Source organism: Bombina bombina, chromosome 4 (genome assembly GCF_027579735.1).
Source record: "Bombina bombina isolate aBomBom1 chromosome 4, aBomBom1.pri, whole genome shotgun sequence".
In the NCBI taxonomy this organism is placed as follows: domain Eukaryota; kingdom Metazoa; phylum Chordata; class Amphibia; order Anura; family Bombinatoridae; genus Bombina; species Bombina bombina.
The window spans coordinates 236,738,943-236,766,765 of record NC_069502.1 but is presented as its reverse complement, the minus strand read 5'-3'; the positions used below and the strand labels follow the sequence as shown (position 1 = coordinate 236,766,765).

The following is a 27,823-nucleotide window of genomic DNA, read 5'->3' as shown; positions in this document are numbered from 1 at the left end:
CACCAGTAAGTGTTTTGTGAACTGTTATCCTTCAACTACTGTAGCCCCATGCTGAAAATCAACAGCCAATCAGCTTAATTTGTACTGAGGTCAAGCTTTGCTTTACAAATGCAAAAAGGAGGTACCATGGCACTCCTAAAAAGGTGCTATAGAGTATTAATATTCATAATATAAGTCTGAATGTTCAGGACAGTATGTATAATGCGTTTATGGTAAAATCAAAGTACTGATACTAAAAACGGAATATTTATACAAAATCTTAAATATTTAATAAGTAAGTAAAACATATTTAAGACAGTCTTAAACAAATATAAAATCAATCACCAAGATTATGAGTTTTGCGTTAACAGGGGTGCGTTGCTAACAAGCATTTTTTTTTTTCACCGCTCACTTAAGACAACGCTGGTATTACAGGTTTTTTTAAACCCAGCGTTATCCGCAAAAAGGTGAGAGTAGAGCAAAATTTAGCTCCACATCTCACCTCAATACCAGCGTTGCTTACGGTAGCGGTGAGCAGGTAAAACGTGCTTGTGCACGATTTCCCCATAGGAATCAATGGGGCTGAGCCGGTTGAAAAACACCTGCAAAAAATCAGCGTTCAGCTCCTAACACAGCCCCATTGATTCCTATGGGGAAATAAAAGTTATGTCTTCACCTAACACCCTAACATGAACCCCGAGTCTAAACACCCCTAATCTTACACTTATTAACTCCTAATCTGCTGCCCCCGACATCGCCGACACCTGCATAATATTATTAACCCCTAAATCCTATTGGCTGATCCAATCAGCCAATAGGATTTTTTCTACCTTAATTCCGATTGGCTGATAGAATCCTATCAGCCAATTGGAATTCAATGGACGCCATCTTGGATGACGTCATTTAAAGGAACCTTCATTCGTTGGGAGTCGTTGGAAGAAGAGGATGCTCCGCGTCGGCTGGCTTCAAAATGGACCCGCTCCGGATGGATGAAGAAAGAAGATGCTGCCTGGATGAGGACTTCTGCTCATCTGGAGGTCCTCTTCTGCACGGATTGGATGAAGACTTCTGCCCCTCTGGAGGACCACTTGTGCCCGGCTGGGTGAAGACGGCTCAAGGTAGGGTGATCTTCAAGGGGGTAGTGTTAGGTTTTATTAAGGAGGGATTGGGTGGGTTTTGAAGTAGGGTTGGGTGTGTGGGTGGTGGGTTTTAATGTTGGGGGGGTATTGTATTTTTTTTTACAGGTAAAAGAGCCGATTACTTTGGGGTAATGCCCCGCAAAAAGCCCTTTTAAGGGCTATTTGTAATTTAGTATAGGGTAGGGAATTTTATTATTTATTTTATTTATTTTTTTTATTAGGGGGATTAGATTAGGTGTAATACGTTTAAAATTCTTGTAATTATTTTTTTATTTTCTGTAATTTAGTGTTTGTTTGTTTTTTGTACTTTAGTTTATTTAATTTAATTGTATTTAATTGTAGTTAGTTTAGGTAATTTATTTAATTATAGTGTAGTGTTAGGTGTAATTGAAACTTAGGTTAGGATTTATTTTACAGGTATATTTGTCTTTATTTTAACTAGGGAGTTATTAAATAGTTAATAACTATTTAATAACTATTGTACCTAGTTAAAATAAATACAAAGTTGCCTGTAAAATAAAAACAAACCCTAAGATAGATACAATGTAACTATTAGTTATATTGTAGCTATCTTAGGGTTTATTTTATAGGTAAGTATTTAGTTTTAAATAGGAATCATTTATTTAATTTTAGTAATTTTATTTCGTTTTATTTAAATTATATTTTAGTTAGGGGGGGTTAGACTTAGGGTTAGATTTAGGTTTAGGGGTTAATAAATTTAATATAGTAGCGGCGACGTTGGGGGCGGCAGATAAGGGGTTAATAAATGTAGGTAGGTGTCGGCGATGTTAGGGATGGCAGATTAGGGGTTAATAAAATTTAACTAGTGTTTGTGAGGCGGGAGTGTGGCGGTTTAGGGGTTAATATATTTATTAAAGTGGTGGCAATGTCCGGTCGGCAGATTAGGGGTTAAAAAATTTATTTAAGTGTTTGCGATGGGGGGGCCTCGGTTTAGGGGTTAATAGGAAGTTTATGGGTGTTCGTGTACTTTTTAGCACTTTAGTTAAGAGTTTTATGTTACGGCGTTAGCCCATAAAACTCTTAGCTACTGACTTTTAAATGCGGTAGGAGTCTTGACAGGAGAGAGTCTACCGCTCACTTCTTCCAAGACTCGTAATACCGGCGTTAGGCAAGTCCCATTAAAAAGATAGGATACACAATTGACGTAAGGGGATTTGCGGTAAGCTCGAGTCGCGGATGAAAAGTGAGCGGTATACCTGTACCTGCCAGACTCATAATACCAGCGGGCGTTAAAAAGCAGCATTGGGACCTCTCAACGCTGCTTTTTAAGGCTAACGCAAGACTCGTAATCTCGCCGAATGAAAATTGTAAGGTTGTGGCCACAACCGAAAAGTGCAAAGTGTAAATTGACTATTAAACGTAAAAAAAAACGTTAAAAACTCCTTAGTCGATTGTGCAATAAAATATCAAATGTGCCTATATTTAGTACTGGGTTATAAGTCATATGTATATCCGGTGATAGGATTTCTGTTACCCATTATTAGTAGTAGTTCCTATTATTTAGTGTGACCCTTTATGGGTGGGGTGATAATCTGAATATTTTACAGACACCTTACCGGACCACCGATAGGATCATAAGCTTTCCAGGGGTAAGTATTCTGCTTGATGTGGTTCGTCTGTGTCTACTGACCAACGGCCATTGGTGTTTACTCACGTGGTTGCTAGCCCTCCTATAGGGTATACGGAATTCGGAAGGTGGAGCTGCTGCTGATATTTTTGAAAAAGATATTTAGCCTTCAGAAAAAGAACAAATCATTGCCGGGTAGTTCAGTTTTTGATTGCGATAAAATTCTATCAAATAGCAACAGGGTTGTAATCCAGGATCCTGCTGTTTTCATTTAAAATTTGAGTCTCTTCTATGCGTTTTGGCTTGTAAAAAAGCCTTTATCAAGATGACTCCATGTTAGTATTCTGGCCTTATTTATACTCCTTTAAGTGGTTGTTAACCCAAACCAGGTGTAGCTTGTAGAGATCTATTAGGCACCTATAAGGTGTTGTGAATTGCGGATGATTGTTTAATGACATACATGCCTTTTTAGTAATTACACAAATGTTAGCCTCCCTTGAAATGTCATCCTGTTACGTTAATCGTATCACTGAAAATCGATTCATGAGAAATAACATTTTTAAAATTGTGATACACTATATCAGAATTTTCATGTAGTAATTTTACATCTATGATAAACAATCTGTAAATATATTTATCTACCTCGATGATACTCTCAGTATGGAAACATGTACAATATATATTCATCATATATATTCATCTCATAAAAATATATATTAATTTCATGAAAATATATTTGATTTCAATTTATTTTATATATATATATATATATATATATATATATATATATATATATATACATATATATATTTAGTTTGTTCCTCTGTAAACTTGCTCGATTCTAATTGTGCATATATTTATCTAAAATATGGTGGCATGACCTAAAATAATATTTGTATCAATACTCTATATTAAAAATATTCTATTAAAAGTGGATAAAAATGTGATTATAGAACTTAAAATATTTATAACTTAAGCTTAAAAAATAGTAAAAATTTTCAAAACTACTAAAAGTAAAATTTCAAAAATATTTTATAATTTTCAAAATTGTCTAAAGTTAATGAAAAAACTTATGAGGTTAAAGGAATTTGATTAATTTTTAGTTAATTTTTTATATATATTTTTTTTTATTTTATTTATTTATTTTTTTAAATAGACATTAAACCCATTTTTTTTTCTTTCATGGTTCAGATAGAACATGCAATTCCAAACTACTCTCTTTAATTCTATTATCAAATTTTATTTGTTCTTTTGGTATCTTTTGATGAAAAGCAGGGACATAAGCTCAAGAGTGTGCACATATCTGGAGCACTATATGGCAGCAGTTTTGCAAGTATGTTATCCATTTGCAAGAGGACTAGATGACAGCACTATTTCCTGACATGTAGTGCTCCAGACATCTACCTAGGTATCTCTTCAACACAGAATACAAAAGGAATTAAGCAAATTTGAGTATATATGTAAATTGGAAACTTTTTTTTTTAATTGTTCCCTGCAGATTTGCTGCCAATCGGCCGCTAGCAGGGGTTGTCAATCAACCTGATCGTACTTGATCGGGTTGATTTCTGTCCACGGCCTCAGAGCAGGCGGACTTGATAAATTGGCCCCTATGTGCTATTGCATTGTTGATTGTGCAAATCTACTGTATTTACTGGTCCTTTAAGAAGCAGTGGTCATCAGATAGCTGCTTCATAACCCACTTCGCAACCTGTTATGTGGTGTTTCTCAGTCCCCGTCCCCCCCCGGACTTTTCTGACCAGCGATTGGCTGCACACGAGCAGGGGGCAACATTGCACATAAGCTGTAGTGTACAATGTTAAATATGGGGAAGCAATGCTGTGTGTGGACAGGGGCGAAAGATGTACTCCCCTGTCTGCCGTATTTTGATAAATAAAGCCCAATGTGTAGATATGGAGTTTAAGCTAGAGAGGAAATTTAAGTATAAATGTAAAATGTGTAGCAATCTCAGTATTTAATAGGGAGCTATAAGAAAGATTTAAAATCAAAACACAAACTGGGAAAGCACCACCGGTTATGATAATCAATACAGGAGAAAGAAAAACATGTATTATATGACTTTGCATAGCACACATATAAACCATTGTATTTGTTTAATAACCGTATGAAAGAGCATTAAGATGTTGTCGTGTCAATGAACAACATGTGCACAAGACTATACCACCTACCATCTCTGCTGGGGGACTAACACTTACATAATATTGAGGTAGGCAGTGGGAAATGTAAGTAAGGTTGTTCTCTGTGTAAATGTTGCCTTGTGTGTGTATTTGTGTGTGTGTGTATATCTATGTGTGTGTGTATGTGTGTGCGTGTTTGTGTATGTGTTTGTATGTGTCTGTGTGTGTGTGTGTGTGTGTGTGTGTGTATTTGTGTGTGTGTGTATGTGTGTGCGTGTTTGTGTATGTGTTTGTATGTGTGTGTGTATGTATGTGTGTGTGTGTGTATTTGTGTGTGTATGTGTGTGCGTGTTTGTGTATGTGTTTGTATGTGTTTGTGTATGTGTGTGTGTATGTGTATTTGTGTGTGTGTGTATGTCTATGTGTGTGTGTTTGTGTATGTGTGTGTATGTGTGTGTATTTGTGTGTGTGTGTGTGTATGTCTGTGTGTGTATGTGTGTGCATGTTTGTGTATGTGTTTGTATGTGTGTGTGTGTGTATGTGTGTATTTGTGTATGTGTTTGTATGTGTGTGTGTGTGTTTGTGTATGTGTTTGTATGTGTGTGTGTGTGTCTGTGTGTGGGAGGAATAATTTAACATTTTATTCAAACAAACGTGCGCAAAAAACACAATAACATTTACATAATTATTGACTCGTGAAGAATATAGAGCAGCATGCCTGAGAGGTGACATACAGCTGAGCTTTCAATGAACAATAAAACTGCACATCTTAGAAAAAATGCAAATGGATCAGTTGAACTATATAAGTAACCTCTTCATCACTGCATTGCCGTGACACATTCTGTAAAACTGGCAGCACACATGTACGTGCAGAACAGTAAAAATGTTTCATCTGTAAAGCATTTCATATAAAGTAACAAGGTCCCAGATAACAATGGATATCTAATGATAGCGCAAGGTGCAATATCAATATCGATGGACTGTGCTAAAATGAGTGCACAAATGGATATTACAGGTCCATGGTAAAACTAAATTACCAGAGAAGGTTTAGATGGCCGATATTCCTTTAGTACGCCATATACTTTCAATGTATATCACTACCACGCTAAACATTGCTCATATTACAAACGGAAAATATGGGTTGCACTCAAGTGAAGCCGAAATAGTGCTAGAAGAATAAGTGTGGCCTGAGACCTGAAGTAAAGGCTAAGAGGCCTATTTAACAAATGTCTGTCGGACCTGATCCGACAGTGCGGATCAGGTCCGACAGACATCGCTGAATGCGGAGAGCAATACGCTCTCCGTATTCAGCATTGCACCAGCAGCCAATCGGCCGCCAGCAGGGGGTGTCAATCAACCCGATCGTACTCCATCAGGTTTAATTCCGACGATTCCTGTCCGCCTCATCAGAGCAGGCGGAGAGTGTAAAATAAAATCTTCACAAAACACATGTAAAGCATATTAATAAAAATGTGTTTAATTTTGAAAGAAATGTATTAAAAAGGGGATAAAAGTGGATATTGTACATATATAAAGGTGTATGTATAATATATATTGTGTGTGTGTTTATATAAATATTTGTATGTGTGTATGTATACATGTGTTTACATGCTTATATATGTGTATACATATGTATTTATGTGTTTATATGTGCACACATACATACAGATAAACACATATTTTTCACATAAAGTATATACACATATGACAAATATTCACTATTGAGTCCTTCACAGTCAAATATCTTAAAATATGCAATATCATTTTTAAACAATCTTATTTATGTTTTTAAATAGAAATACTTAAATTCCTATGTTCTTCACTTAGAATAAATTTTTTTTTTTTTATTTTTAAATATATATTTCTACATAAATATATATATATATATCACTCTAAATTTGTACATTTTAATGTCAGGCCTGAACTTTCAAGACAGCCCAGTGTTCAGCACTGCTTTTTGGCTGCTGTTACTATTCAGTATACCTAATATACAGCTTATTCCACCCATCAAAGCAAATTAAATATCAGCAACCTAGACCCTAGATCAGCCACGGAATATAAAGGTGTATGTAAAATGGTCTGTGTTCAACTAAATTCAACAGAAAAAAAGTCAAACATTAGAGAAAGAGACGCAAGAGGGAAAGTGAAATTTAAATAAATATGTTGGTGAAATCAACAAACCTTTTAGTTTGAATTTGTTATCAACAATAATTGTAAGTTCTAAAACTGCCGTTGGTGTGTCTATAGAATATATGAAAAATATTGTCTATGTTTAAGACCATGAGAAGTCTCTGTGTTATATACACAATTTAGCTGTTTTACTAATTGAAATTGTTAGAATAAAACGAAAAATAAATACAAAGCAACTAAGATGCATACAATGATTTAGATTGGAATGAGGAACAATAGTGATTTGCATGTGTTCAAAATCCTGCAGCCAAAAAATACCAGTAGATGCATAGCAGCAGTCACACAACCATAGCACCAAACCCTAATCATAACAGGACCCCTGTTACAATAAGCCCCTTACTGCCAAGATCCACAACCAATATTATCTCTATGTCCATCAGGCTCCCCATGCAGTTACACTCTTACCACCCAGACACCCACTGAGATTACAAAATTCTGTGACCTTCATCATCTTCATTGACTCTGTACATGGCCCTGGTCACATGAAGGGACCCCTTACATTAGCTCCAAGAACAAAAAAACTGTCCTAGTACAAAAAGTTCCCTTCCATGAACTACCTACAGCACTCAAACCCCCTACAACCACCCTAGCACAAAAACCCTATAATTTTAAGAACCCCTAGCACATAATTTACATCATTAGTACCTAAAGAACCATCACACCCATGGCACACCCCTAACACCTAAGAGATTCACTAGCGTAAAAAAGACTACTACAACACCTGGTATATTAAATAATTCCTTCTTTACTCCTCGTTGCATTAATTACTTTTGTCGGCCTTTTCCAGTCTGACTAAAGAAATATAAGGTCCCACATTTTCTTCTTATTGTGCGTAGGTCTTGGTCGATACAGAATAACTCTTATTCTGATTGCTGATTGGTTAATTAATCCTGGCTAGCAAGCCATTTGCTTATAGTTTCTGTGCAATATTAGGTAACTATAGTTTGTAGAACAAAAATCAAGAGATGAAATCCCTGCCTTAAGTTTGTTCTAAAGCAGTGATTTAACCACATGATAGCTCACATTTCCAGCAAATCAGATAGTTGAATAATTTTCATGTATTTGTACCAATGAGTTAAACCAGTAGTTTATATGTTAAAGAACCATTAAATAAAGTTGAATTGCAAAATCAATAGTTTCATAATAAAAATAAAATTCAATAACGCGTTCTCTATTTTGTTAAATAAGCAGTAGATTTTTTTATGCAAATTGCCAGCCCCTGTATCATGTGACAGCCATCGGCCACAGGCCTTATATACATATACACTATGACCTCTTAATCATGCTTAGTAGGAGCTGGGGCCTCAGAAAGTGTGCATATATAAAGAATGTGCACAGTTTACTAATAAAAGTAAGTTGTCAGCCATAGGTTTACAGTTGCCTGTATGTTTTAGGAAATCAGGGTTTTAATTGTGTAATTGGCGATAATGGGGTTAAATCACAGATGCTTATATGTTAGATGATATCAGTGGGTTAAATCACTGCTGTAAAACCAAAAAGATGTTCTTCCACAAAAAAAGTTGTAAATTAAAACTAAATAATGGATACCTATGTTTGTCCCTTGTTTTTCGTAATAGGTGTTTCTATACACAGTCCCTGTTTGTGTTGATGACCTCAAATGGGTTTTTACTTCAAAAAGAGAAGAAACTAGCCATAGAGTTATTCCGTTTTTATGCTGAATATATAGCAACAAAAGAGATCTACTCAAATGTATCAGAGCTTAATCAGCTCTGGATCTACAGTGCTCTATTGATCAAAAGAACCTCAATAAGAAACCAGGAACTCTTCTCATCAACTGCTAGATTACGAGTCTTGCGTTAGCCTCAAAAAGCAGCGTTGAGAGGTCCCAACTCTGCTTTTTAACGACCGCTGGTATTACGAGTCTGACAGGTACAGGTGTACCGCTCACTTTTCTTCCGCGACTCGAGCATACCGCAAATCCCCTTACGTCAGTTGTGTATCCTATCTTTATAATGGGATTTGCCTAACGCCGGTATTACGAGTCTTGGAAGAAGTGAGCGGTACAGCCTCTCCTGTCAAGACTCATATCGCATTTAAAAGTCAGTAGTTAAGAGTTTTATGGGCTAACGCTGGAACATAAAGCTCTTAACTAAAATGCTAAAAAGTACACTAACATCCATAAACTACCTATTAGCCCCTAAACCAAGCCCCCCCACCACCACATCGGAAACACTTAACTAAAATGTTTAACCCCTAATCTGCCGACCGGACATCGCCGCCACTTTAATAAATATATTAACCCCTAAACCGCCGCACTCCCGCCTCGCAAACACTAGTTAAATTTTATTAACCCCAAATCTGCCGTCCCCTACCTACATTAATTAACCCCTAATCTTCCGACTCCAACGTCGCCGCTACTATATTAAATTTATTAACCCCTAAACCTAATTCTAAACCTAAGTCTAACCCCCCCCTAACTTAAATATAATTTAAATTAAACGAAATAAATTTACCATAATTAAATAAATTAATCCTATTTAAAACTAAATACTTACCTATAAAATAAACCCTAAGCTAGCTACAATATAACTAATAGTTACAATATAGCTAGCTTAGGATTTATATTTATTTTACAGGCAACACTAAATTACATTAAAAAAAAAAGAATTACAAGAATTTTAAACTAATTACACCTACTCTAATCCCCCTAATAAAATAAAAAGCCCCACAAAATAATAAAATTCCCTACCCTATACTAAATTACAAATAGCCCTTAAAAGGGCCTTTTGCGGGGCATTGCCCCAAAGTAATCAGCTCTTTCACCTGTAAAAAAAATACAATACCCCCCCAACATTAAAACCCACCACCCACACAGCCAACCCTACTCTAAAACCCACCCAATCCCGCCTTAAAAAAAACTAACACTACCCCCTTGAAGATCACCTTACCTTGAGCCGTCTTCACCCAGGCGGGCACAAGTGGTCCTCCAGAGGGTCCGAAGTCTTCATCCTATCCGGCCAGAAGAGGACATCCAGACCGGCAGAAGGCTTCATCCAGACGGCATCTTCTATCTTCATCCATCCGGAGCGGGTCCATCTTCAAGGCATCCAACGCAGAGCATCCTCTTCATCCGACGGCCAACGACTGAATAACTGGTCCCTTAAGTGACGTCATCCAAGATGGCGTCCCTTGAATTGCGATTGGCTGATAGAATCCTATCAGCCAATCGCAATTAAAGGGCCACTGTAAGTAAATATTTTCTATGCATGTTACTAACTAACTACCCCAAATACACTTTTTATCAATAGCATTTCATTAACATATCTCTACCGTATATCAGAAATCTTGTCTGCAAATTTTATTGTTTTCCAAACCCACTCCGTGGGTATCCTTTGCTCTGTACCAATCCGTTTACAATACCTAGGTTTCAAAATGGCGCTTTAAACACAAAGTTATTGGTTTAAGTATTTTGAACATGCAGTGCTGAAAATAGTGGGCAGGATAACGTGACATCATCGGCGAATAAAAGATATAACTTTTAGAACGTTATGAAACTTCGTTTTGGAGAAAATATAGGTCAGTAGGTTTTAATCAATGTTTATTAACTTTAATATGTTAGTTGTTTAGCTTAAAAATTATAAAAGAAAGTAATCCTTTAAGGTAGGAAAAATCCTATTGGCTGATGCAATCAGCCAATAGGATTGATCTCACATTCTATTGGCTGATTGGAACATCCAATATAATGCAAGCTCAATCCTATTGGCTGATTGGATCAGCCAATCGGATTGAACTTCAATCTGTTGGCTGATTGCATCAGCCAATAGGATTTTTCCTACCTTAATTCCGATTGGCCTATTTATGATTGTGCGAGCGGACATGATCCGATATTGCGTATCATGTCCGCTGCATATCGATAAATGCCAACAGCATACGCTCTTGGCATTTATCATTGCACCAGCAGTTCTTGTGAACTGCTGGTGCAATATCGCCCCCTGCAGATTTGCGCTAGCAGGAGGTGTCAATGAACCCGATCGTATTCAATCGGGTTGATTTCTGGCAATTTCTGTCTGCTGTCTCAGAGCAGGTGGACAGGTTATGGAGTAGCGGTCTTTAGACCGCTACTTCAAAACTTCTGTTTCAGGCTCGCCAGAAACACGGGGCAGAGCTTGATAAATATGCCCCTTAGTATGAATTTGAAGGGAGTAATATATATTTTTTCTGACAAATGTCAAAGTTCCAGTTTCCTTCCTAATGCATCATGTGACACCCATCAGCCAATCAGAAAATGCATATACATATATCTTGTGAATCCTGCACGTGCTCAGTCTCAGCCTCAGGAAGTGTGTATATAAAAAGAGTGTGCAAATTTATATAATATAAGTTAATTGGAAAGATGTTTAAAATTGTGTGTTCTATCTGCATCATGAAAGGTTAATTTTGACTTTACTTTCCCTTTAAGTAAAAACACTGTGGTTCAGCGATTAAGGAAACACAAAACATAAACACCTGATTCTTTTCATAAATGATGCGTATATTGTAAACTTTTTTTATTATATTAAAAGGCTTCATAAGAAGAGTTCCTGGTTTACCACTGAGGTTCTTTTAATAAATGAAGCGCCATAAATCCAGAGCTGATTGAGCTCAGATACGTGACTACCTCTCTTTTGTTGCTATATATTCAGCAAGAAAAAAATATATAATACTGAGCGTTGTTTCTTTTTGAGGATAACACAATGGCGCTTCTCATACAAAACCTGCGTATAGAAACAGTACAAGAACTGTGTATAGAAATACCTATTACAGAAAAGAAAGGGACAACATATAGGTAACCAATATTTAGTTTTAATTCACAAAAAACATTTTTTTTGGTGGAAGAACTTATTACACATTTATGCTTTTTCATTTTGTACGTTTTTTGTATAAATCCATCACTGTATTGTGGTAGTCATTAATATTTGTATTTATTTAAATTACTGCTGTAGTGATAATGTGCGCATGTGCGTGTAAAGGGGTTAAGTGAGTTAAAGGGACACTGAACCCAAATGTTTTCTTTCGTGATTCAGATAGAGCATGACATTTTAAGTAACTTTCTAATTTACTCCTATTATCAAATTTTCTTTATTCTCTTGGTAGCTTTATTTGAAATGCAAGAATGTAAGTTTAGATGCCGGCCCATTTTTGGTGAACAACCTGGGTTGTCCTTGCTGATTGGTGGATAAATTCATCCACCAATAAAAAGTGCTGTCCAGAGTTCTGAACCAAGAAAAAAAGCTTAGATGCCTTCTTTTTCAAATAAAGATAGCAAGAGAACGAAGAAAAATTGATAATAGGAGTAAATTAGAAAGTTGCTTAAAATGGCATGCTCTATCTGATTCACGAAAGAAAAAAAATTGGATTCTGTGTCCCTTTAAGTAGTTTTGCATGTTTCTGGAATTACTTTGTGTGTGTTACTGGCAAACAGGGGTTAATTCACAGTTTAGAAGTTGGTGTGTGCATATTCATAAAGATGCATGTGAACGCAACCTACAACCATATTCATTTGACAGTTCACTTGCACAGAAAGAATTATCAGACCATATGTAATAACTAAATGTATATTGCAACAATGCTTCTATTTAAATTTGAAATGCACTACTGATACCCATACAAAAATAACCTTAATCTGACTTCATTTTCAACCTTTTTATCTTATTTCTCTTGCAGATTTGCTTTGTAAATCTCAGTGTTACCAATAAGGATCCAAGTCAGGAAGACTTACAGAAGGTAAATATGTAACGTCCTGGGCCACATCAGATGTTTTTATCCAATCACTGACTTGCAGTCAATGTTGCCTTCTTTAAAGGGGCAGTAAAAAAATGTTTTAGCATGTTCCGTATGTGCATAATTTATAAGCCATCAGCTTTATCTAGCTCTGCAGTGTGCTACATTAAGGTGAACAGCGTGATTGGGGGAGTTGTGCTTTCACCACAGCCATGTGTGACACATTTTTTTTAAATGCAGCGCCAGGCAATAGGTCTATGAAGAATAAACACAATATAGAGAAAACAGTTCATTTTTAAAAGTTGCATCTCTGATTGTGCATACTACACAGTTATGTTAAAAAAATAACATTTACTGACCCTTTTAAAGGGACAGTAAAGTCATAAATAAACATTCATAATTCAGACAGAGCATACAATTTTAAACAACTCAATTTACTTATATTATTTATTTATTTTTCTTCTCTTGTTATCCTTTGTTGAAAGGTTTACCTAGGTAAGCTCAAGAGCAGCAAAGAACCTAGGTGCTGATTGGTGGCTGAATATATGCATATCATCATTGACTCACCTCATGTGTTTAGTTAGAAACCAGTAGGGCATTGCTGCTCCTTCAACAAGTGATACCAAGAGAATTAAGCAAATTTGAAAATAGAAATAAACTGGAAAGTTGCTAAAAATTGTATGTTCTACATAAATCATGAAAGAAAAAATGGTTTCATGTCCCTTTAAGGAGAATTTCATGGGAATGTATGTTTAATTAATTACTGCATAAACATGGGGGTTTTAAGAGATACTGTACATGCTGATTTTTTTAGGCAAAAAAAATTCTCATTAAACCATACAGAAGCTTCCTGTGAAATTTAGTTGCTCATTTTTTATAATAGGAACTTATGTTCTTATTTTGCTATTGGTAAGGTTTTCCAGCAGAAAAGAAGAAGTTTATCAGATCTGTTTATTTTAATCACATTAATTTAATTTGTAAAGAACAACACTTTATTAACATGTATGCAAGAAAATGAACAATACAAGACTTATAGAGGATCTGTTTGTAAGTGGATATATCACTGCCACTTTACATATTCCTCAGTAATAGATCCACCACAGAATATTAAAAACATACATATTAAAATAGAGAGCTATGGAACTCATAGGAAGATCCACTATATATCATAGGGGGTAGCTAGTTGTTATGATCATGAGAATTTGTACGTTTAATAACTATTAATAACGAATAATCTAGACAAAGCGATACGTATGGAACATAGTTGGTCATACCATTAGATCTTAAAACATATGAGGTATATATATATATATATATATATATATATATATATATATATATATATACAAAACACGGAAGGGAACTGCACTCTCATACCGGACCGGGTACACATCCTATGACCCTGCAACATGCTCAGCCCTGGGTGCCACTGGCACTCACAGGAAGCTGTGCTATCCCCAGAGCCACAAGCAGTTAACCCCAGACAGGTCTGGGTGCAAGAACCATAGGGAAAATTACAAAACAAATTAATACAACACACAGAGAAAACCCAGCACTCACTTACAAGCTCTCAGCTAAGATTTAAAAGCAAAAATGGAAAGGTTAGTTACAGCATCTGGCCAAATGGGACAAGCCCAGGTACCTCGTCAAGGTCCTTTCCAATACCTGAGACCCTAAAACAGCCACACAATGCAAGCTTTCAAATCCAAACAATGAAAGCTTGCATTGTGTGGCTGTTTTAGGGTCTCAGGTATTGGAGAGGACCTTGACGTGGTACCTGAGCTTGTCCCATTTGGCCAGATGCGGTGACTAACCTTTCCATTTTTGCTTTTAAATCTTAGCTGAGAGCTTGTAAGTGAGTGCTGGGTTTTCTCTGTGTGTTGTATTAATTTGTTTTGTAATTTTCCCTATGGTTCTTGCACCCAGACCTGTCTGGGGTTAACTGCTTGTGGCTCTGGGGATAGCACAGCTTCCTGTGAGTGCCAGTGGCACCCAGGGCTGAGCATGTTGCAGGGTCATAGGATGTGTACCCGGTCCGGTATGAGAGTGCAGTTCCCTTCCGTGTTTTGTATATGTCTAGGGTGATTACATATTCCTGTGCACCCTTTTTTTGTTTTCAGTTTGTTTGGATTTGAAAGCTTGCATTGTGTGGCTGTTTTAGGGTCTCAGGTATTGGAGAGGACCTTGACGTGGTACCTGAGCTTGTCCCATTTGGCCAGATGCGGTGACTAACCTTTCCATTTTTGCTTTTAAATCTTAGCTGAGAGCTTGTAAGTGAGTGCTGGGTTTTCTCTGTGTGTTATATATATATATATATATATATATATATATATATATATATATATAAAGCAGAATATATAAGTGGGTATAAATAGATCTATACATATCATCTCGTTTTGATACGCTAGAGAATCCTTAAATATGAAACTGTTACCTATACAGTGTGAGCCGCACATGCCAATACGGTTAACACTTCCGTAATCGAATTGGTTACCATAACGACCAATACAAATAAAAGGAGAGAATTCGACTGAGCTGCCCATATGCCCGAGAAGGGTCTAGCTGCAGACTGGAGCTCCACTCTAGACAGGAAACATGTGACCTCCACTCAAAGCTTTTTTTTTTTTTTTTAATCAACTTTAATGTAACAAACAACCTATAGACAATCATTCTGAAAACGAAACATTTTGCAGCTTTCTTGTTCTTCTTAATGTGCACTCTCAGTGGTTACCTTATAAATGACAATCAGCATAAACCACTGTGAGTGAACATTAAGAAGAACAAGAAAGCTGCAAAATGTTTTGTTTTCAGAATGATTGTCTGTAGGTTGTTTGTTACATTAAAGTTGATTAAAAAAAAAAAGCTTTAAGTGGAGGTCACATGTTTCCTGTCTATAGTCAGTGGAGGTCACATGTTTCCTGTCTATAGTGGAGTTCCAGTCTGCAGCTAGACTACTTTGATATGCCCTGACAAAGTCACGTAACAGTGACGAAAGGTGTCGGTGGGCGGGGCTAATGGAATATCAATTTGAACGTGTGTGAGTGTTACACTATATCTAAAACGAGTGCTAGTGAGATTTTAAACCGGTCATGCGAATTGTGCTGATACGGTCAAATTTAAGTGATACGATTATCTGGCGTTTATCTGGCATGCTTGATACTGAAATTATTGTGTATATTCCAATTGCCAATTAAAAAAAGGGGATACATTTTAAGATATTATATGTGTCAAGCAATGTGTATAAAATAATGATTTAACTCCTTTTCTGGCTGGAGGTGATATACAATTTAGTGTACATAACCACAGAGTGTGTGTTAGAATATAAACATATGGACGCTAGTGAGGCTTAAAAACTTGTCATGCGGAGAGTGCGGACATTTATATCCAAGATGATATGGTTATCTAGCTTGTCTGTAATGGAATGAATGAGTGTATAGTGAGTGCTGGAAAGGGGAACAGATATAAGATACCATACGTGTCAAGCAATATGTGCGGACACGATAGAGAGTAATGATCCTCTAATGACTGGGTAGCTCTGCCAGAGGGTCCTTCCTTTGCCTGGAACAGTCTGCTATGTAGCCCAGGAAAGTGATTCTAGCAGGAGCCCACCTAAATGACTAGACAGACTAGCATTCAGGTGAAATAAGAACTGCCTTCATTGGGACAGACACACATCTTTTATACACACACACATCTTGATAAAACAGGGAGACAATGCCAAAGTTTTCCCGCCATTCCCGCCCCTCTAGACTGACCGGCGCCTCCATAGCAACCATAGTCCCACAGAATCCCAGGACACTGTGGTGACTGTTTTGGGGTGATCCCGGGGGAGCGGCGGCACTTCCAGTGTGTTATTTGAAAGCTCTCTGTCCCCAGATGCCGCAGTCCAAAAAGCATCGTGATTCGTTATTGGGGACCGGAGATACAGCCCGTTGAAGTTATGGGGGTAAGGGTGTCCAAAACCCCTGGTTCCCAAAGCAGCTCCCCTCCGGTAATTCCCCCACCTCTTGTCCTCCCTAGGGGCTACTAATCCCCAACAGAGCGGAGCTCTGGGGCACATGGTTGCTGGAGCGACCAGGGGTAAACTTAGCGGGTGTCCTGCTGTCCTGTGGCTGACCGGGAGTTCCAGGAGCCCGGACAGCCTGAGAGGGGTTAGGCGGGTGTCCGTGGTGGGGTGGCCGAACGGGAGTTCCAGGGGCCTGGCCAGCCTAGGAGGGTTTTCCTGGTCATACACCAGCTTTTCACAAGACAAGCAAACCAAAGCTTCCACTGAGAAACAACAGGGGTGAGGTTGTAGGGGGTGGGGGGGTAGCCTTAGCTGTCTGGTATCCGTGATATCCCCCCCTCCAGTTCGGCAGACCCGGTTAGACCCTTAACGGGTTGGCCTGGGGCTGTCTGATGGTGGCCCTCCACTTCTTGGTTGCTGGGAGAGGTTATCCCATCTCTCCTGAGCTTGGGGCATCCTGGGTGGTTCCTGCTGGCATTTATACCCTTGGGCGCAGGGATAACCACGTAAGGCAAAGTCCCAAACAAGTTTGCTAAGGTCAACTCCCAAACAACTGCTGTCCCACAAGTTCCAGTGTCCTTAAGTTCCATGGCCACACTGCCTCTCTCTGTGACACTCTGTTTAGTATCGGCTGACCCACCCACAAACAAAGCTAGTGCCGGTTTCCCAACTGTATTCCCACTGCAGACCAGAGGGGGAGGTTGCTTCTTGTTGGGGCAGGCAAAGCTCGGGTGCCCAAACATGTGGCACCAACTGTATAAGCTTTTATCCTCCTTGCCTAATGCAATGCCTGCCCCCGGTGAGAAATACTCCGGGACAAGAAAAGGGTAGAGACCCTGCCAAGCTACTGATCGGAGAGACCGTCTGTCTCTTCTCCCGAGAAGGAGATCTACCACTGGGGAGGGAGGTCTGCTACCTCCGCTCCATGGGAAACTGTGCTGCCGCTGGGGAGGGAGACCGGCTGTCTCTGCTCCCTGTACGGGGTTCTGCCGCTGGGGAGAGAGACCAACTGTCTCCTCTCCCAGAAAGGGATTCGGCCGTTGGGGAGAGATATCGATACCCGTCTCTCCCTGCAAGGGCTTCTCTGTAAGGGGAGCGAGGACGACTACCTCCGCTCCCGAAGGATGGATCTGCCGCTGGGGAGAGAGACTGACTGTTTCCTCTCCCAGGAAGGAGTTCTGCTGCTGGGGAGAGTTATCGACATCCATCTCTCCCTGCAAGGGGTTCTCTGTAAGGGGAGGGAGGACAACTACCTCCACTCCCAGGGGATGGCTCTGCCGCTGGGGAGAGAGGCCGACTGTCTCCTCTCCCTGCTACTGGCTCTGCCGCTGGGGAGAGAGACCAACTGTCTCCTCTCCCAGGAAGGGGTTCTGCTGCTGGGGAGAGTTATCGACATCCATCTCTCCCTTCAAGGGGTTCTCTGTAAGGGGAGAGAGGATGACTTCCTCCTCTCCCTGGTTTCCTGGAGCTGTTACAGATGCTGGGCAGAGGCCGGCGGCTCTCTGCCCTGTTGCCAGCACTTCTGCTGGGGTGGCTCCCTTGTTCAAGTCTATAAGCTCGGGGCCAGGCTGCTGATCTGTATCTAGCAGCTCGTCATCTCTTATGCTCTGTTGCCACTCATCTGAGGCCAACCTCCATGATTCCCAGAGTGCTGCACCACAGCTCCATGCAGACTCCGTGGCATGCTACAGAACTCTGTCTAGCAGCCTATTGTATGCCTTTTCCAGTTCCCATTCCTGGACAATAAGCAATACCATATCGGATACCAGCCAGGGTACCGAGAGATCCAACAGATGCTCTTGGGAGAGGCCAATGTTCGTTACTCTCAGTTTTGCCCCACTCCCAAATTCTGGGTCTTCTGTTAACTTTTCCAATAGTAACCCAGGGCTGCCAAAGCCCTCTGTGGGGGAGCAATCCTCCAGCCATCGCAGTGCTTGCATAGAGAGCCATCGGAGGTCCCGGTAGCCGTCCTCCACCCACATCTCTGCCTGGACCAGTCTATCTAGTTCCGATAGCCATTCCTCCATGGGCTGCTCTCTCAGGAAAAGCACTCGCAAGTCCCACCGGACCCAGTACCTCTCATCATCTGTGGGGAGGACCTTTCCATCACAATCCTTTTCTTGTTGAAGCCTCTCCCTCCATAGTTGCCGGCGGACAATGCTCCTGCAGCTCAGCTGGTCCAGTTTAGAAACAGGACCGTCTAGCTGGGTCAGTGCCTCCTGTACTCTCCTTAGGTACTCGGCTTCCATAGTTACCAGCTACTGTTGCCCTTCTCTGTCAGCAGGAATCATGTGGAAGAAACAGATCCCACCACTGCCAACCAATGTGACGGATACCCCGGCTACCCCGACAGGGTAGCTTTGCCAAACGGGTCCTGCTTCCTCCCTGCTGACTGCAGCTATGTAGCTGGCAAGTGACCACAGCCTGTAGCCACCCCTGATGCCCGACAGCACCAGTACTCAGTGTCCCAGTGACTCCAGCTACTCCAACTGAGTAGCTCTGACAGAGGGTCCTTCCTTTGCCTGGAACAGGCTGCTATGTAGCCCAGGAAAGTGATTCTAGCAGGAGCCCACCTAAATGACTAGACAGACTAGCATTCAGGTGAAATAAGAACTGCCTTTATTGGGACAAACACACATTTTGTATACACACACACATCTTGATAAAACAGGGAGACAATACCACAGTTTTCCCGCCATTCCCGCCCTTCCAGACTGACCGGCGCCTTCATAGCAACCATAGTCCCACAGAATCCCAGGACACAGTGGTGACTGTTTTGGGGTGATCCCGGGGGAGCGGTGGCACTTCCAGTGTGTTATTTGAAAGCTCTCGGTCCACAGATGCCGCAGTTCAAAAAGCGGCATGATTCGTTATTGGGGGTCGGAGATACAGCCCATTGAAGTTATGGGGGTAGGGGTGTCCAAACCCCCCCCCCAAAGCAGCTCCCCTCTGGTAATTTCCCCACTTCTTGTCCTCCCTAGGGGCTACTAATCCCCAACAGAGCGGAGCTCTGGGGCACATGGTTGCTGGAGCAAGTAGGGGTAAAGTTAGCGGGTGTCCTGCTGTCCTGTGGCCGATCGGGAGTTCCAGGAGCCTGGACAGCCTGAGAGGGGTTAGGCGGGTGTCCATGGTGAGGCGGCCGACCGGGAGTTCCAGGGGCCCGGAAAGCCTAGGAGGGTTTTCCTGGTCATACACCAGCTTTTCACAAGACAAGCAAACCAAAGCTTTCAGGGATTGTGGTTGCTCTGAGGAGCCCAAACCACTGAGAAACAACAGGGGTGAGGTTGTAGGGGGGTGGGGGGTGGTAGCCTTAGCTGTCTGGTATTCATGGCAGGCCATAAGTGGCCCTACTTAGTTTCAGGAGAAAGAAAATGTAGGATAATTTTACTTTTTTGCAGAGCTAGACGAGCATTATGTTTAAGTTCATTAAGTTTGTGAATATATAACTTTCTTGAGAATTGTAGTTCTATTAAATTTTATTATCTGTATATGAAATGATAATGATATGTACATATTGCTCTGCATTTTTATTTTAACTGTAATGTTTGCATTTCCTACCTCAATTAAAAAAAAAAAATACTACTATTGTGCAAATGTTCTCCATTATTTCCAAAGGAATTGCAATCTGCAACATGGCTGTTTATAACATATACTATTTCCTAACTTTACATTTTGCAGATCCTACAATAAGATTTTTCAATATTAGGAGTATTTTTCCTGCAATGTAATATAAAGCTGTATCATGCCATATTATACTACTGTGCCTCCTGATAATGCTCATGTAGTGTATAAAGATTGATGACTTAAGACAAATCTCCTCTGTACATTCTGGTGACATAACTGCCATCATACAAATGAAATTACATGCACCGCAACCTGAAATCAAAGCCAGAAGAAATGAATTGTAACTGCCTATTAGGAATAAACATTTTTTATAATACAATACAGATTCAGAAAGCCTAATAAAGCTTGATAGCGATAACCACATCTACTTTTATAAAAAGCTGAACATGGGCTTATACGCCTCTGGTAATATAATGGCCAAGTCTCTGATTAAATAGTAGCATTGTTTGTCACACACAAATATGAATGAATCATCCTCAGTGTCCCACTGCTAATTAAATATTTTTTTTTTTTTCTGAAACAGAACTAATTTTCTGTACACTCATTTCCAACTTCCAGATACTCAACTAACTTTATTAACATCAACATGTCACTAATCAAGGGCAATTCATAGGTATTTTATCTGAACCGCAAATCATAGTTATTCAATTTAGTATGAAAACTGAGCTGGCAAAACAGCGCACAACATATTGACCAAATACAATATGTAGCAGCAACTCAGCAACCTTAAAATGTTGCAAATTAATATATTGTTGGCTTATGGTGCAGACATGTCCCTTTTTACAGTTTTTGTATAGCTCTTCTGAGAGTATGTGATCCAGTCCACAGGTGACACACCACACTGACACACCACAATGCACTCATTGCCTTGCTGAACCACAGGGGCCCCATAGCTCTATTCTTCCACTCTTCTGTTGGCTCTGAATTGTAGGTTGCCTTGATAAGGTATCAGCCAAGTCTAAACCACCCCTATACTACTGCAATTTATGAAGTGCATAATATCATATTATTTACTATGTAATGTGGATTTTTTTTCTTTTTATCTATAAATGTACAACAGGTACAGAATCCACATGGGAAACTGCCATTAACTAGCCTATTTTTCCTTAACCAATCAGTAAGGGAGAGATTTTTCACATATCTACTTCTTACCAGTTTGTCTTTTAAACTAGGAGATTTTCTGGCAGTCATCATTCAATGGGTAATCGCCAATTACTTCTCTAATATTATCATCTAACATCAATAGATGCCAGTTCTTTTTAAGAATGGGTCTTATGTGTTCCCATTGATTATTGTAGATTGAAATAAATCTAACTTTGTATGTGAAAAGCAGATGAATTGGTACTATCAGTAAGATTCCAGTTGGGGTGTAGTGAAGGTGTTCATACACATAATGAAAAGTCTTAGCCCTCTAATCCTTAGGAGGAGTCTTGCAAAGTGAGAGGTAAAAAACCTTTCCTGTACCGATAATACAGCTTTTAGCCTGGATTACAAAACAACCAACCTGCCCTGGGTGAGTGAGACATTTAAACCTAGGAGCATTGAGTGAATATATCATTATTTGGCACAATAGCATTATGACTTTTATGCTCAATATAGCATGATTCAATTTTCCAACCTTGGGATAGACTTGTATTTTGGCAGAACTCTATGGGTGGTTGCAATATGTTGTTACTATTGTTATTGTGCAACTACACTCCTGGGTCCCATTACACATGCAGCGTCACCCGCAAAAGCTGGTGATGCCGGTTTTTACGCGGTTTTGGTATCCAATATACAGCGCCACATATAAATACGGCACGTATATTTCACCCATCGCCCGCATCCAATATTCAGCACAAAGACTTACGTGGCTAAAATGGAGACATTTTACTCCATTTTCACCTCGCCACACAAAGGCAGCCACAGCAAGCCTTGCGCTGAGTATGGGAGCACCGTAACTCCCAAAACTGCCTTCAAAAATAAACACCTAACGCATGCGCAATATCTATCTACCTGTCAACCTCGATTCCCCACCGCAATAACGAATAAAGTGTATTAACCCCTATATATTCGCCATCAAACCTACACCGCAACTAAAAATAAAGTATTAACCCCTAAATCCGCCAACCCCAACATCGCAAACTACCTACTAAAACTATTAACCCCTAATCCGCCATTAACCTACAACGCAATAAACCTATTAAATCTATTAACCCCTAAACTGCCAATGCCCACAACGCAAACTACCTATTAAAACTATTAACCCCTAAACCCCCATCCCACACAACGCAAATAAATAATTAAATTACTAAGCCCCCTAACCTAACACCCCCTAAATGAACCCAAATTACCTAAATTACAAAACACTAAAGTTACTATTAAAATAAAAAAAACTAACATTACTTTAAAAAAAAAAAACTAAGTATAAATTAAAAGGACAGTCTAGTCAAAATTAAAATTCTACTGTAGACTGTCCCTTTAAGCTACAATTACAGAAAATAAAAATATCTAATATTACAGAAAATAAAAAACTAAATTATTAAATTTTAAAAAATTATACCTAATCCCTATGAAAATAAGAAAGCCCCCCAAAATAAAAACACCACCTAATTTAATGCTAAAATACCAGTAGCCCTTAAAAGGGCTTTTTGCAGGGCATTGCCCTAAGTTAAACATCTGTTACATGCAAGATACACATGTCCCCCCTAACAGTAAAACCCCCCACCCACCAAACCCCCTCAAATAAAAAATGTAACACTAAAACACCTAAGCTACCCATTGCCCTGAAAAGAGCATTTGTTTGGGCATTGCCCTTAAAAGCTCTTTTACAAATTGCCCACCCTAATCTAAATTTAAAAAAAAAAAAAAAAATTTAAAAAAACCCTAAGTCTAACCCCCAGGTTGGTATTCACTGTTCCTGAACTCCGGTGGAGAAGGTCCTGTCCCATGCGGTGAAGTCTTCTTCCAGGCGGCGACCTATTCTTTCTTCTTCCAGGAACAATCCGGCGCGGAGCGCAGAGCTGAAGACCGATGACCGTGGAGCTGAAGAACGATGACCGCGGAGCTGAAGACCGGCGACGCTGGAACTGAAGACTGGCGACCCTGGAACTGAAGACCGTGACCCTGGAACTGAAGACAGGTGACCGAGGAGCCATGGAGCGTGGAGGATCCTCTTTGTACGATCACCGCCGTACACTGAATAGTGAATTCAAGGTACGCGATTAAAGATGGCGTCCCTTGAATTCCTATTGGCTGATTTGATTCTTCAAATTCAAATCAGCCAATAGGATGAGAGCTACTGAATTTCTATTGGCTGATTTGAATAGCCAATATAATTTTAATTGGCTATTCTCTTTTGCTCTCTCTCCCCCCTCTCTTTTGCTCTTTCTCCCCCTCTCTTTTGCTCTCTCTCCCCTCTCTTTTGCACTCTCTCTCCCCAATCTCTTTTGCACTCTCTCTCTCACCCTCTCTTTTGCCCGCTCTATCTCTCATCCTCTCTTTTGCTCGCTCTCTCTATCCTCCCTCTCTGTTGCTCTCTCGCCCTTCTATTTTGCTCTATCCCCCTCTCTGTTGCTCTCTCTCCCCCTTTATTTTGCTCTCTCTCCCCCCTCTCTTTTGCTCTCTCTCCCCCTCTCTTTTGCTCTCTCTCTCTCTCCCCCTTTATTTTGCACTCTATCCCCTCTCTTTTGCGCCCTCTCTCACCCTCTCTTTCTCTCTCTCGCCTTCTCTTTCTCTCTCTCACCCTCTCTTTTGCTCTCTCTCCCCGCTCTTGTTTGCTCTCTCCCTCCTCTCTTTTGCTCTCTCTCTCCCCCCTCTCTTTTGCTCTCTCTCTCTCCCCCTCTCTTTTGCTCTCTCTGTCTCTCCCCCTCTCTTTTGCTCTCTCTGTCTCTCCCCCTCTCTTTTGCTCTTTCTCTCCCCCCCCTCTCTTTTGCTCTCTCTCCCACCTCTTTTTTGCTCTCTCTCTCCCCCTCTCTTTTTATCTCTCTCTTCCACCCCTCTCTTTTGATCTCTCCCCCCCTTAGGATCTCCCCCCCCTTTTTTTGGTCTCTCTCCCCCCCTTTTGCTCTCTCTCCACCCTCTTTTGCTCTCTCTCTCCCCCTTTTGCTCACTCTCTCCCCCTATTTTGCTCTCTCCCTCCCCCTCTTTTGCACTCTCTCCCCCCTCTGTTTTGCTCTCTCTCCCACCTCTCTTTTGCTCCCTCTCCCACCTCATTTTTGCTCTCTCTCACCCCTCTCTTTTGCTCTCTCTCACCCCTCACTTTTGCTCTCTTCGTGCATGACAGCTTTGGACAAACACACTTTGCCTTTTATATTATAGGACATTTCAGTAAAGTGCCTTTAAAAACCTAAATTTTCAAGTGTGCTAAGCTGAACGTGTTAAGGTCTAAATTCAGAAATGTGAGGCGCAAAACACATATTTCACATTCCTATGCTCTTCACATAGAAAATAATGTATTTTTTCTTATTAAATATAAATATATATATATATATATATATATATATATATATATATATATATATATTTCTAAATATTACTGTTCATGTAAAATACATATCTATACTTATATATCTATAGGAATAAATTTGTAGGTATAGGTGTACAGAAATATGTATTTAAGAATTAAAAACAAAATGTATGCTTACCGGATAAATGACTTTCTCTTACGGTGTATCCAGTCCACGGATTCATCCTTACTTGTGGGATATTCTCATTCCCTACAGGAAGTGGCAAAGAGAGCACACAGCAGAGCTGTCCATATAGCTCCACCTCAGGCTCCGCCCCCCCAGTCATTCGACTGATGGTTAGGAGAAAAAGGAGAAACCATAGGGTGCAGTGGTGACTGTAGTTTTAAACGAATTTTTTTTTATCCTGACTTAAATGCCAGGGCGGACCGTGGACTGGATACGTAAGAGAAAGTAATTTATCAGGTAAGCATAAATTCTGTTTTCTCTTACAAGGTGTATCCAGTCCACGGATTCATCCTTACTTGTGGGATACCAATACCAAAGCTTTAGGACACGGATGAAGGGAGGGCACAAGTCAGGTAACCTAAACGGAAGGCACCACTGCTTGCAAAACCTTTGCAAGTGAAGACCACGTCGCTGCCTTACAAATCTGTTCAACAGAAGCCTCATTCTTGAAAGCCCATGTGGAAGCCACAGCTCTGGTGGAATGAGCTGTAATTTGTTCAGGAGGCTGCAGTCCAGAAGTCTCATAAGCGAATTGGATGATGCTTTTCAGCCAGAAGGAAAGAGAGGTAGCAGTCGCTTTCTGACCTCTCCTCTTACCAGAATAGACAACAAACAAGGATGATGTTTGTCTGAAATCTTCAGTTGCTTTTAAATAGAACTTTAAAGTCTGCATGGAACACCAGATAGGGTGAATTACACTGCAAAGCAGACAATTCTGAAACTCTTCGAGCAGAAGAAATAGCTACCAAAAACAAAACCTTCCAAGATAATAACTTAATATCTATGGAATGTAAAGGTTCAAACAGAACCCCTTGAAGAACTGAAAGAACTAAATTAAGACTCCATGGAGGAGCCACAGGTTTATAGACAGGCTTAATTCTGACTAAAGCCTGTGCAAACGCTTGAACGTCAGGTACTTCTGCCAGACGCTTGTGTAACAGGATAGACAAAGCAGATATCTGTCCCTTTAAGGAACTATCTGACAAACCTTTCTCCAATCCTTCTTGGAGAAAAGACAATATCCTGGGAATCCTAATCTTACTCCACGAGTAACCCTTGGATTCACACCAACAAAGATATTTCCGCCATATCTTATGGCAAATCTTCATGGTGACCGGCTTTCTAGCCTGGATCAGAGTATCTATAACCGATTCAGAGAACCCACGCTTAGATAGAATTAAGCGTTCAATCTCCAAGCAGTCAGTTGCAGAGAAACTAGATTTGGATGCTTGAATGGACCTTGAATTAGAAGATCCTGCCTCGATGGCAGTGTCCAAGGTGGAACAGATGACATGTCCACTAGGTCTGCATACCAAGTCCTGCGTGGCCACGCAGGCGCTATCAGAATTACCGAAGCCTTCTCCTGTTTGATTCTGGCTACCAGCTGAGGGAGAAGGGGAAACGGTGAAAAGACATAAGCCAGATTGAAGGACCAAGGCGCTACTAGAGCATCTATCATTGCCGCCTTGGGGTCCCTGGACCTGGATCCGTAAAGAGGAAGTTTGGAGTTCTGACGGGATGCCATCAGATCCAATTCTGGAATGCCCCATAGCTGGGTCAGCTGAGCAAAAACCTCCGGGTGGAGTTCCCACTCCCCCGGGTGAAAAGTCTGGCGACTTAGAAAATCCGCCTCCCAGTTGTCTACTCCTGGGATGTGAATTGCAGATAGGTGGCAGGAGTGATCTTCCGCCCATTTGATGATCTTGGTTACTTCCTTCATCGCTAGGGAGCTCTTTGTTCCTCTACTTGTTAGAGCGGCAAAGAGAATGACTGGGGGGCGGAGCCTGAGGGGGAGCTATATGGACAGCTCTGCTGTGCGCTCTCTTTGCCACTTCCTGTAGGGAATGAGAATATCCCACAAGTAAGGATGAATCCGTGGACTGGATACACCTTGTAAGAGAAAGGAGATTATCCTATAAGTGAAGAACATTGGAATGTGAAATATGTACAGTAAATATTAGGGATATGCAGAGAAGAAAATTTCGTGTTGGATTAAATTTTCATTCCGAATATTCGAGGAAATTCGTTTCCCTGAATATTAATTGCCTGCACTATTTGGTTTTCATTTAGTTTTAAACAAAACAAAAATAATTTTTTCATTAAACATTTACATTTATTTTCGGTAAACAAATGTTAATGTTTTAAAGCTACAGGTGAAAAGTTTACCTGTAGCTACATACTTACCCATTTCAGCTGTATCTATCCCTTTATGGATGTAAGCTGTCAAGAGCAATCTTTTTTATCCATTTAATTTTGGCTATGGAAATCATTTTCAGTAGTATCTAAAACAATGCTTTCCAAACTGTGTGTCGTGACATGTTAGTGTGTCGGCGGCAGTGTGTAGGTTTGTCCCTGCTTCAGCACAAATTTTTTTGAATTTAAAATTTCTTTATAGGTTTCTGACTTTCCGCCTGCCTGCTACGCATATCACGTGGTTGACACGTTATTGATACCTAGTGGGTCACAGATCATCTTAACCTATTGGCGCAGCTCACGGGGAACTGAAACTATTCCCATTGGTGCCTTTGGCGGCACATCGGCTCCTGACTGCACGTGTAATTTCCTCAATCGGCTTGTGACTGCATGTGTAGTCAGTGAATGGGATAGCAGTGTGTTTGCAGTGCGGACAGTAGTCAGTCGGACTGGGGCGGCAGCTTATACGCTGAGCTGAAGCCAGAAGTCAAAGTGTTGTTTTGTTTTTTTTGGAGCTAGCTCCCAGTAGTGCATTGCTGTTCCTGCTTTTGATATACTGATAGGAAGTGGAAGCT

General features: G+C 40.2%; 1 protein-coding gene across 1 annotated transcript in view; it reads left to right on the top strand.

Annotated features, from left to right (window-relative positions):
• Window positions 1-27,823, top strand: part of SPHKAP (SPHK1 interactor, AKAP domain containing) — a 408,888-nt gene that overhangs the window by 261,468 nt on the left and 119,597 nt on the right. Inside the window, exon 4 of the mRNA XM_053711468.1 lies at window positions 12,696-12,755. Within this exon, the coding sequence (XP_053567443.1) occupies window positions 12,696-12,755 (60 nt within the window). The remainder of the gene's footprint in view (window positions 1-12,695; window positions 12,756-27,823) is intronic.